The sequence below is a fragment of the Falco punctatus genome, assembly GCF_963210335.1.
Source record: "Falco punctatus genome assembly, chromosome: 5".
Lineage (NCBI taxonomy): Eukaryota > Metazoa > Chordata > Aves > Falconiformes > Falconidae > Falco > Falco punctatus.
In genome coordinates this window covers 28,142,755-28,155,426 of record NC_137584.1, presented here as the reverse complement: position 1 = coordinate 28,155,426, position 12,672 = coordinate 28,142,755, and the positions used below count along the sequence as shown (strand labels likewise).

Here is a 12,672-nt window from a genome sequence, read left to right as displayed (position 1 = left end):
TTCAAGTGCAGTTAAAGAGCGTACATAATAATAAAGAACACCTTGTCGATTAGCGACTCGATTAAAATCGCCTTTTAGAGCGACTTCAATCCTTTCCATCACTGAAATATCACTTTCAAGCGTATCTGGTACTTGATCTGCAGGCACAGCTTTTAGTCCTTCAACGTGCTTGTGCTTCCGTCTCATGAATGCACCAGTGGAAGAAATTTTGACGCTATTTTTGGTATAATAATAGCCAACGTAAACAAGTACGTTCAGGCTTCTCCCATCACTGTCGTTCTTGGACAGCGCAGCAGCTTACAGTAACCTCCGTCCGGGCTTTGCAGAGGACCCCTTTGCAAACGGTTTCGGTTTTACATACTAAGGGCTTCACACACTTTCTCAAAGACTGGGAAGTTGTGCGGAGAGGCTAACCTGGTTATTTTCTCTCGTGACAAGTGACAGCCACGTGCGCTTTCTGCACGAAAAGCAGACCCGCGAGTGGGCAAGCTCCCCTTACCCCGGGCAAGCGGCCCAAGCGCCTTTTCCTAACATTTCGTTCCCTCAGCTCTGCTCTTTTAACCCGGGAAGCTTCGGCAGCGGCTGCCCGCCCGGAGAGCCCCCCGCTCCCCAAGACAGGTCGCACGAACGCTCCCCGCAGCGGCGGCAGCGAGGTCGCCGCGCCCCGCTGGGGGCAGGCGGGGGAGCTCCCCGAAACCCGCGGGGCAGCGAACCCCGGGACCTTCAGGCCCGTCCCAGGCGGGGCCGGGCCCCCCGTGCGGCGGCGGGCGCCTTGGGTAGCCGCGTCCGCCTCTCGTTCTCAGCCGGGATTTTTACAGCCGGTTCCCAGCCCCAAACGCCGCTGCAAACAGCTGTTAGGAAGCCGCCGCCGCTCGCCACGCACAAAGCGCCGCTTTCTCCTCCGCGCCCCCCCTCACCACTACCGCCGGGAGGCACAAACTTGGGGCTCCGCGCCGGGGGGCCGGGCCGCCCCGCCGTGGGGGGCCCCCACCGCCCGGCGCCAGCCCGCGGCGGCTCTGGGGTGCGCGGCGGCGGGTGCGCGGCCGCCCCCGGGGGCACCCTCCCCCGCGCCCCGGGCGCCGCGCCCCGCCCCGCCCCGCGCCCGGGGCCGGCCCGGACTGCGCGGCGCCAGCCCCGTGACATCAGCCCTCGCCACCGCCCCCCCCGCCCGCGCCGCCCGGGCCCGGCGGCGCCGCTCAGGCGGCTGCCATGGCGACCGGGGCTGCGCCCGCGGCGGCGGCAGGCGGCGGCCCGGCCCCGCTTCCCCCTCCCGGGCGCACCTGCAGCGGGGGCCACCGCCGGACACCCCGCCATGCCGCCGGGGGGGGGGGGGGGGGCGCCCGCTCGCAGAAAGAGGCGAGAAAAGAGTAAAACGGGCAAAATCGCGCATGGACGGAGCGTGCATCCGCGGGAGAAACCGCGGCGCCGCTCGCCCCCCGGGGCCGGGCCGCCGCCCCCCGGGCGGGAAGGAGCGTGCCGGGAGAGCGGGGGGAATTTGTCCTGTTCTGCCCCCCCCCCCAAAAAAAAAAAAAAAAATCTATGAGGAAAAGTCATGCTTTTTCTGAAGGCTCCTGCCCTCTCGATTTTTAAGGTCTTCTAAGGCCAGCCCCTGGTTGACACAGCCCCCCTCTGGGTGACACAGCCCCCCTCTGGGTGACACCCCCCGGTGCGAGTGCCGGCCGTGGGGCGAGGGGCGCGGGCAGGGTCCACGGGGCTGCGCCGGCGCCTCGTCAGGGAGCGGCAAGTTCCTACCCGGGTCCTGTCCCGCGCCTCCGACGAAATTTATCTAAAACATCTAATAATAATGTAAATGGTTTTAATTGCCGTGTATTTAAGCCATCAAACCAAACTATATATATTAAAAAAAAATGTTGAAATTGGCCCGTTTCCAAGTCATTGACACCATCCAACCTATGCAAGCGGGGTGTCCAAATGCGTTTTGATACAGGAGTTTTCAATGTGCTAGGTGAAATATCTCGCTAAACCCGGCTGCTTTTAACTACCCAGCCCCTTTTGTTTGCCTCACGTTTCCAATTCATTCAAATAAAGAAGTTTAGAAGTTTGGGGTTAGGCTTCCCCCCCCCCTCCCCCCCCTTTCTTTTCTTTCTTTTGAGCGGGAGGGAGAGAGTAATGCATGCAAAATATTTAGTTACAACTTCTGCGAAAGGCACCGATCTGTAACAGCATTTTCTACTCTCACAAAGGATTTTCCTGTTACTTTTGTTCCGGTCACAAAATTAAAAAAAAAAAAAAAGTCGGAAGAAAAAAAAAAAAAAACTTGGGGGAGAGATAAGGTCTGGAAAACAATCTGGAATTGCCAGGCTGTTGGTGGGAGCTCTGCGGGGCTGGCGTCAGGAAGTCTGCGCCGCCTTCTATTACTGTTGATCCAGCTTTGTGCAGCTGCACTCAGTACAATTAGCTTGTAGAAACAATCCTGCTGTAGGCAGCCTCTTCCCTTCAAAGTGCTTTTCTATACTGATCCCCTCACATCATGATGCTGGAAATCAAGTCACAAGCCGACCACTGTTTGGCCAACATCATCTGTGGGAATTCATTAACCTCCATCCCAGAGATGCAACAAGAGATTGTTTGTCCAGAACTAAACTTACAGCTTAATATGATGTAGCCCATACAGGAAAAAACCTGTGTCCCCATTTCTTTTTCTTTTTTTTTTTCTTTTTTTTTTCTTTTTTTTTTTTTTTTGTGTGTGTGTCCATAACAAGAAACACATTGTGCAGCTTTTTCTTTTTTTCCTTTTCTTTTTTTTTTTTTTTTTTTCTTCTTTAGGGAGTGGGGAATGTAGCTGAAACCAGGCATGAGCCGGCTCCTGCTAAAACTTTGCCATCAAACTGTTTTTTGGTTCATCGGGCTGCAGTTTCCATAGAAGCAACTTATCCCCACGATCATCTTGTTGGGTGCACTTTGCAAGCTCATTTCCCGTCTTGAGTTTGCTCTGCTGCTCTCAGATGCTGCAGCTGACACATTTCCTCCCCGTGCACTTTGCACCCACCTCATCCTTGCCCAGATGCTCAGGGCTGATTGTGCCTAAAAGGGGGTTTCATCGCGCTCTGCAGCTGCCTTGGGGGAAGGGAATTCTTTTTTTTCAAAAAAAAAAAATTATTTTTACTTTCCCCTGCTTCAGTGCTCAGCTCCATGCCATGCAAGCAGCAGGCCTTCCTTGTTCCCCCTGTCGCCAGCGCTGCAGTACTGGCTCACAGGGATGGGGCTGTGGCCGCAAGCCCTGTTCCACGCACCGGGCAGCGCTGGCAGTGGCTCACCCGGCGGCCCCGGTCCCGGTGGCATGGAGCTGCCCTTGGGACACCGCTGCTGTGCACCACCAGCTGGGAAGCGGGGCTCTGGTGTGCTCCATCTGCGTGGGCAGCCACAGAGCAGCGGCAGGGTGACACCTCCCTGCTCACGGGGCTGTTTGTGAATGACCACACTTTCTGAGGGCATGAGTCCTGCTTCCCGGCACCCCTGTGCTGCCCGTGGCAGGGCTCTTGGTGTCCTGCTGGCAGCACCTCTCAGGGCAGTAGGGCTGGCATCATTGCTCCCCCTCACTTTTGGCTGTGAGGATGCTCAGGGCCTTGCTTCCCCCCACCCAACTCTGCACCCTGCTTTGTTCTTCAAGGAACATATGGGTGCACCTTCTCCGAGTCCCATTTCCCAACTCCATTCTTTTATGGGCCATATTTGCAAATGCCATTGATCTGCCAACTGTAAGATCTCTCTTCCTTTCCCCCCACTATTCTTTTGAACAATGTTGCTTTTGAACAGTATCACTCCCTCCATTCCCACTTTTAAACATCCCTCATCTGCTGCTGTTATATTCCCAGGCTGCGTGCTGGTGGAGGCTTGGGAAGTGTTGTGACAAAAAGTACATATTTTCTCATTTTTCCTAGGCATCTGCTTTTTGGTCAGAAGTGTTTGACTATCGGATGGACAGGCCTTTGTTCTGATTCAGTTTTGACATGCATATCATTTTGTCATCACATGCCCAAACTACTGTTCTGCAGGAGTACCTTTTACTCAGACTGTATTTTCTAGCACTCCTCTGCAAAGGGGCGTTTCTGTGTGAATTGTGTGGTTTTGCCAGGACATTTATATCAAGTTCCAATTCAGACTCCTCTGTTCTAATGTTTTCATCTGTTTTGTAAGATTTCTTATTTCTATAAGTAGGACCAGTGCCCTGAAGGCATTTCTATGTAAACTGCCACCTGCAAAGGGCTGTTGCTTACCTAATGCTAGTTGAAGAATACAGCCATGAAAACTTTCTGGAAGCAGCATCTCTCTGGCATAGTAAGTGTTTCTGGTGTGAGGTGTATTAAGTCTACGTATTAACTTCTACGGTTTTACTCAGAAACAAATACATTTCCTTTTAAAATTCTCGAACTATTTTATTAATGCAATGTCTGTGTTTTAGTTGTTGCGTAGCATGTCTTCTAAAAGTGTTCATAGTGAATCAGTTAGGTGTCTCTGACTTAACATGGTTGTGCTAAAATCTGGGATTGAACAAGTTCAGTTCTCAGTGCATGGCTTACGTAGCAGATGATTTTCATCTACCACAACTTTTCTAGTGATACTTTTAAATTAGTATAGGTATAGAATGTTGCAAATTTTGCACTCCCCAACAATTCTCTGGAAAACCCATTTAGAAAAGGGAACGGGGGTCAGGCAGGTGATTACTGACAGTACCTTGCATGTGGTAAGGAACAAACCAAGGAATAAAAAATGGGCTCATTCTTTCCTTTGTTAATTATCTGGCTGGCTGGTCCAGCTCCCCTCAGCCTTCCACATTGCCCTAACTTTGATTTTTAGGTACAGACCCGTGGGAATAAGATCACAAAATGCTTGGCTTAATTTCACTGAAAAAAGGAGGGAATTGGATTGGTCGGAGAAGTTTATGAAAATCAGTTCCAGGTATGGTTTTAAACACCACCGCCCCTCCATTCAAATTGTAAAATTATGATAAATTCAAGTATAGATGCGTTTGTATAGTATGCTTTCTGTGTTTGCTCTGGCTCAGTAATAATGTTTCATGAACATAGAGGAAAAATGGAGTCTGTACTGTGACTGTCGTCTAATTGTTGGTGAATCTGTACTCACCTGCCTGTTCACTTCAGGCAGAATACCTCAGTTACGTGGTGGAAAGCTTTGCAGTGTTGAGCAGGCAGTACTAATTTGGTGCTTTACCAAAGCTATTGTTATTGGTTATGTTAGGACAGGACCCACAGCATTCTCAGTCCTTTTTAGCTAACTTATAGAGCAACATTTTCTATGGTCGGGAAAGCCTAGTTCCATTCGGGGTTTGGATACTGGAAGTGCAGCTTAGCGAAATGTGTACTGCATCCCAAATGCAAGTGCACCCTCACAAGTCCTGCTGAACCACAGGAATTCCAGTGCAGTTTTGTAGGCTGTTAAAACTTTGCTTCTTTATAGCCCCAGAATGAGCATTATCTAGGTTAAGCTGACTTTCTTAGTGACTGTCACCTGCATAAACCCACCTGGGAATCACAAAATAGGTACGTGCCTAAATCTTTTGAGAGGTCTGGTCCAGGAGGTGTGCTCAAATCATGCTTAAATGTGCATTGACAGCATGGAGCTTAGCAAAAGCGCAGCAACTGTAGCTGCCGGAATGTTCAGAGGGAGAAAAGGAAAAGAACTGTTGCTTTTTTATAAGCATTTTTTCTCATGAGAGCACTTGCCCTGGAAGTGAGAGACTCAGATTCAATGTTCTCCTTATCAGAGGTGATACAAACTCCCTCCTGCTTGCAAAGCACCCCTAACAACCAGAGTAGAGATAAGGCTAAGGTGGAGGACACCCACCCATCCTGTTCAAGCTTGCCATGCTAAGGAAACAGATGCAAATTTCAAAGGGCCAGAGGGATTATAAACAAGAGGGAGCCTGACACTGTAGTTCAGAGGTAAAGGCATCTCCTGGATGGCGAGAAGCCTGAAGACCGGGCCTGGCCTGGCAGACCAACCCATTCTTGAGGGCGAGGTTCATCTCACCTTATCATAGATATTTAGAGGTTTGGTGTCTGTCTCTCAATAGTCAGTTAATAGAACAAGAGACACCTGCAGAGAGTGATTCATTCTGTGCCTGTTCACCACTTCTTTCCGGATGGAACGAAATCTCCTTGCTGGGGGCTGTTGCTCCCTATCAGTTCTCGGCAGAAGCTAGACAACCAATTTCAACCAGAAGCCTGACTTATAGATGCCAAGTGAGGTGAATTCCACTGTAGATGACTAATCTTTCTCATGCATCATACCTGATTTTAGCCTTTAAGAATTGATATATAATCAAAGTTAGTCATTTGAGTTCTGTCTCTGTACAATGGTCATTCCTTTCGTTGGGACACTGGAGATGGATAGATGGGGTGAAATGTCTGGGGATGATGTGTATCTTTCTTTAAGCCTGTAGAGCCTAAAGGTCATGTGTGTCCCTAGCTGGCGCTTGTGAATCCTGGCACTGGGTGTCTGCAAGTTAAGCGTGGAACTATTGAATGTCATCACGCAAACTTCTTTTGTGGATGGTCTAAGTGACTAGAGGCACTACACACTATTTTTAAGAGTGGAGTCAGTTGCATAAAAATCTGCATTAAAAATGTCAGAAGATATAAAGAGGCTACAACTGGGATTTTCAGAGAGCTGAAAGGCTCCTTATTTAAATCAAAGAAAATTAAGTACTATAGAAAATATCATAAAGTGTATATTGCATTTTATGCACTTGCATACCCAGAAAAATGTGTCTCTAACTTCTAAAACTGGAGGTTGGATGCCTTTAAAAATGTTACCTTTAATTCTAGCCCTGAAGAGATAAGCATGTAATTTTAAGTTTCAAAAAGTTAGAGGTTTTTTCTTATTTTTGATAATATGGAGTAATGCTGAGGTGTACTACAGGATAAATCCCAAATATGTACCTCATTGTTTCATCAGAGATCAGCAAAAGGTCACCCAACTTTCTTATCAGATTGCAGGAGTGCAAGTGTTTTCTTGTGCTAGTCTAAGTTTGGTGCACACATATTCTTTGCAAATGGATGATCGCAGGAAAAGACAAGCTATGTGTTTTTATAATTTAATATTTGTCAAAGGTCATCAAAGGGTTATGTCCAGTCATTTTGCAAAATTTAGATCATAGAGGCAGTGGTGGACAATAAGTGTCCAGTTTGGTGAAATTAAAGTCATATTTCTCCTCATGGGTTTCTAGCTACAAATGCAGTTAAGAGATAATTGTACCACATTGTTCATGTCAGTTGCTCCATAAGGCTGAATGTCTTCAACTATTACAAAACACTTGCTTGAGAAACCCTTCTACTTCTTTTATCAAAATACTGAAAGTATATGTGTACTCAAGTTGTTCAAATTTGGCAGCGTAAAAGTAACTGAGAATGGACTCAAAATTAAGTTACTTAAAGCCTCAAGCTATTGTTTCCAGCAGAGACAAGAGGTCTGAAAATGTTAAAAGGATGTGCAAACTTAGAATATTTCAGGCCAGAACACAACAGCTGGTTTATACCTAGCTGAGGATCTCAGTTGTTCTCTGTTGAACAGTCAGAATTCAGACTTTTTGCATTTTTTTAATTTCCTGCCTTCTCACTCTGCTTTGTTTTCACTCCAGTAGCAATGGTTTTGTGCTCCTTAGTTGCTTTCACAGCTCTACAGGTCTCTTGGCTCTGGAGATGGGATTCACCTCACTTGACTTAAGGCATGTGTCTGGTTGATGTCTACATCTAAGCCCGTCTTTCACGACTCAGTTTACAGACAATTGAGAAAATCGTTGCTTCTGTGGTGACTTATTTCTTCCTAATACAGAAGTCTAAAGGACTCTGACTATCCTGGTACCCCTTTGACTTCTGAGCCCAGCTGTCCTTAGCCCAGCCAGCATATGGTTTAACTAGACACCCTGGCCTTGATGTGGATGATCTACACCAGGGTTGTTTCTCAGACTTTCTTGTCAATTCTCCAAATTTGTGTGTGTGTGTGTGTGTGACTTGACACATTTTAATTAAAATACTTGACAGCAATGAGAAAATGAGTAGCGACTAATATACTTTCACTAAGAAGTTGTTCTGGCTGTGGTCTTGTGGAGTACTGGGGATTTACAGGACACAGTGTATGACCTCTAGGCTAGATGCTCAGAGTTGTAAACTTTGTGCATATCTGCACCATAGTTCAGCCTGTTGTTAGCTGTGGTAATCTTTGATTGCAGGACTGCAGACTCGTTTGTGGCATAGATGCATCTTACATGTTAGGGAGGTTGCTTTCTGTGGGAGCTTTGCCTCAGTTATTGTAGAAGGTATGCAAAGAGCTGTGAAAGAGGCAAGACGCTCCCGTAAAACAGCTGAATTATGCTGTGGAGAACTTAATTCAATCCATGACTCTGCCACAAATTTTTTTGTGACATGATGGACAAGTCATTTAAAGCAGACATTTGTCAGAAGACTGTTTACCACATGGGAAGTCACGGGAGTTGTTCTTGAATATCTAAAATATAACAAAAATGCCAAAGCACTCTGAAGTAACAGGTCCCATCTATCATAAGCTTGGCAGCCAGAACTGGAGTTATTAACCAGCATATTTTCTGGTCAGCTGCTTCACAAATGACCACTGGTTTAAAGTTAACACCTTATAATTAGTTTTCTTTTCTCCTTGAAAAGGGAGTATTCCTTTTGAGAGAAGGACAGAGTATATTCTAGTCAGTGTAGGAAATGATTCTAGGGTGGTTAGAAGTTCGTTGTAATGAGGGACATTCCAGTCTCCTTTCCAGCAAGTTTTTCAGGGCCCATAGATTGCTTCTACCTCCTGCTCTCCAGCTGGGAACTTGAAAGGTGGTGCAGAGCCAGTAAGGTGACTGTCAGGGACAAGGTGACACTGACAGAGAGACAATAATGGGTTGGTTGGCTTGAGCGTGATGGGGCTGGAGGGCCAGGGAAAGGGAAAGTACCAGTCACGGCTGAATAAGGACTTGGAGCTGGAACAAGGAAGTCTAAGGATTAAAGGGGAACAGGGGAGAAGGGTAATTCAAGTTTCAGATCTCTGTTCATTGCTGTAGGTTTCTTTCATTTAAAATGACAAGCTAAAATAAGCAACATTATCCAGAAAGTGAATGCTTCTAAAGAAGTTTCCTGTATTTCTGTCTCCTGCTAGGGCAACTTGTGAAGTCAACTGTGGTGATTTTAGCCCTAGCTAGATAAATTTCCTAGCTTGTGGGAGATACAGGTACAAGACTGATCCAGTGAGGTCTGTATAACTTGTCACGTAAGAGACACTCCAGAACTGGTCATTTGGGACATACACCTGGTGCAATGGAAATTCTGAGTTGCAGTCTGAACCGGGAAGAACAGCCTATGAAACCTTGGTTTTTGACAGGCCTTTTAAACATAAGACCACTTCTTTGAGAATTTCCTGAGAAAATATTCAGGAGAATACTCTTGGTTTTCTTCTGAAGCATGATAGTAAGACTGCTGAAATATTGAAAAGTTTCACAAGATGGGAAGAATCATTCTTCCTGTATCCATTTAGTATCATCTGGGGTGCAGGATCTTTTTGTAGGATCCAGCATCACTGTAAAGACTACCTGATATTAAAATTCTGATGAATATTTTCAGGGTATTTGGCTCTGTTTGTAGAAATTATTTAGTACAGAGTGGGCATGTTCTGCTTCAAAGGTTTTGTCTTTTTTTTTTATGTGAGCTTCCACTTTGTTTTCAATAGTGTGTGTGTAGACTCTATCAAGGAAAAATAAATGTCACGGGAAAGTTTTAGGTAATTTTTTGTTGTCTGGGTGAGTTTTCGCTGTAATGCAGATGTCCCCTTTTTAAATCTGGTAAAGGCATTGCCATCTGGGGAGATAACACTCTGTTCTTTACTGAGAGCAGCAGCACACCTTGCAGAATTGTTTTAGGGAGCAATCTGCAGTGTGCCAATTGCTCTCTTTTCTGCTATTTTGGTAGTGTTTTGTGGAGTTAAGCGCATGTGTATAAGCTGCAAATGTACATTCCTGTATAGAATAAAGCAGGCTGTCTGAGTGGATCAGCTGTTATGGGGGTGGCTGTGGGTAAGACTGAAACAGGCTGTGGAAACTCCTTTGATGGAGCCTCAATAGTCTTGATGCTTTACACACATGGGGCCTGATGCAAATCCACTGAAACCCAGGAAGACTTTCCCTGTCAGTTCACAGCTTTGGATCCAGCTTCAGGTGTGTTTGTGAATGTACATGAGGGATGTAGCTGGTATATGGCTAGTATAGCAGTTACCCATGAGAATGGAGAGGGAATTTGTTTCACTGCTCTGGGTTGGCAAGTGGATTTTATCTAAAGCTTTCCACTTGCACATAGCCAGCCTGCTCAGGTTCTAAATAGATTCTACCCTCAGACTGTAAAGAACAAATAATCACTTTATGTTATGTACTTGAGAGCTAAATTATTTTAAAAGTCTGAAATTAGCAGATGAGGAGGAATTTATTTGCCAAATACATTCAGAAGCAGCTTGGGAAACCTGTCAGAGCCTAGCTTTAACTGCTTCACTAGTGGCTGTTTGACTTAATAGCTTTCGAGCATGCTTACAGTATGAGGGAGACCAAAACAAAATCCCATGATGCATGAGATTTTCTTCCAGACAACGAAAAATGCCATCAATTCATAAATCAGATAGTTCAAGAGGAAAACCTGCACCTACAGCCACTAACTTCACATTACATCCTCTGTGCTCCAGGCAAAAAAAGAACCTTGCTTTTTTTTTTTTTTGACTCTCTTTATCCATTCTTTCCAGGTCTATTAACTTAGTACATTGCTGAACATGACCTTTGCTCTGCTAGCAATGCCGGTCTTTACCACGCATAAGTCCTTTCCCCACTATTTTCATGCTTTCCTGCATCTTATCCTCCATGTATGGAACACCAGACTCAAGTCTGGGAAATTCTCTCCAGCTATTCTCCTTCAAATCAGCCCTTAAGATGCACTTCAACCCTGATACCTATGGGGCATTGCTGATAATAGCTAGGCAGAGTGGAAGTTAAATTGTTTTCTAGGCAGCCTATGTGAAAACATGCTTGCATTATTCCTACTGTGGTTTTACTGTCAACCCTTTTCCTGCTGGGGAGGACAAGGCCATAATGTCATTTTAGTAATCACCAGCTGTCATTGGAAGCTGACGTAGATAAGAGCAGCTCAGCTCTTCTGGTTGTTACCTTCCCTCTCCTTCAGTCACAACTCTACCAGGTTGCTTCTTTCATTCTTCATGACTCTTGCACATCTGTGAATGTAGCTCCCTTGCCTTGCTAAGGGACTGATGCAAAGAATATGTTAACACATCTTGGCTTCCAGCATCAAAGTTGGTTTGGGGCGGGTTTTCTTGCATATGGAGCCACAGATCTTAACCCTTCAGAGTGGCAGAAAGGCTTCCTTCTTAGTTGCTATTACTTGCCTAACTGTGTATGGAAGGGTCAGGCATCCTAGCTAATCATAGCTTCAGACAGGCAATTCTTCAAATTGTTTTAGGGTTTTTAATTAAAACTGTAGGCTCCAGCATCATGTGGCAGAGAGCCAGTATCAGTCATCTGACAATAGCCTTCGCCATCTACCAACAATAAGGGAATTCCTCAGCTTATGCTCCAGAGGCTTCTGAAATGCTGTGAACGGGTGAGATTGCTGTTTGCAAAGCACCCTGCAACATTCAGCCTTGCAGGTCTGCTGATTTTTAAATTATATAAACAAAACCCTATAAGCCCCACATAGCAGAAAGATACTGACTTCTGTTTATACTGTCCAGATCACAGATGCTGAGCATGAATGCATGAACAGTCCTTTTGTATGGTGTTTGACACTTTCTGCGGCTGTCTGCACTGTTTTTTAATATACAGAATCCCTGATTCTCCACTGCCTTGCACCCTGTCTATTCATTCTCACCCCTGTGAAGTGAGGGTAAAACACTATCAAAACAAAATGGTACCATTTTGCATGTTTTCCACTCAGTTTGTACAGGTGTAAATAACTACAGAAAGAACAGGGCAGAGCAGAACCTGACCCGCAGTCTGTCTCTCAATACGTCAGGGGTCTTGAAGTGGGGGGATGACAGAACAAACACAAGCTGTTACCTTGCCATTTTTGCTAATGTTTTAAAATCAGGCAGCTTGCGAGGATGACAGATGCAAAAGTCAGGCAGTACTTAGTTGCTGTAGTCCTCACGTGATGTCTTCTCCTAGACCAATAAAAGTGTTACCTGTGGCATGGATAGGTGCTTATGATAGCCGGTATGGAAGCAGAGTTATCAATGAGAGTCATCTTTCTGAGTTGTTTAGCTGTTGCATTTAGTACTGGAGAAAGAAAAATCCTTTGTTCCTTCTGCTGCTTGTTACAGTACCTTAGCTTTTATAGACTGTTTTAATGGAAAGTGAGCTCTTCAAGCTGTGGTAAGCCTGCTGCTTTGTCTTCTGGGTCCTGGACATCAACAGCACTCAAGTTTGTTGTTTTTTCTTTTTTTTTTTCTTTTTCCTTTTTTCTTTTTTTTTCTTTTTTTTTCTTTTCTGTGTCATGATAGCAACAGAAGACTGTATTCATCCTAACTAATTCTCAGTCATTCTCCGATACTGCCTGACACAGCTCTGCAAGTAAGCACCCAAGCTGTATTCCTAAAGTGGTAACTCTTTCCCCTTCCCATCTTTCTCTTCAC

The 12,672-nt window shown here is 45.8% G+C and overlaps 1 protein-coding gene across 1 annotated transcript in view; it reads left to right on the top strand.

Annotated features, from left to right (window-relative positions):
- The first annotated feature begins 1,517 nt into the window (after positions 1-1,517).
- LOC308064460 (uncharacterized protein) overlaps positions 1,518-12,672 on the top strand; it is a 122,810-nt gene continuing 111,655 nt past the window's right edge. Inside the window, exon 1 of the mRNA XM_080388999.1 lies at positions 1,518-4,920. Within this exon, the coding sequence (XP_080245125.1) occupies positions 4,904-4,920 (17 nt within the window). The 5' untranslated portion in view covers positions 1,518-4,903. The remainder of the gene's footprint in view (positions 4,921-12,672) is intronic.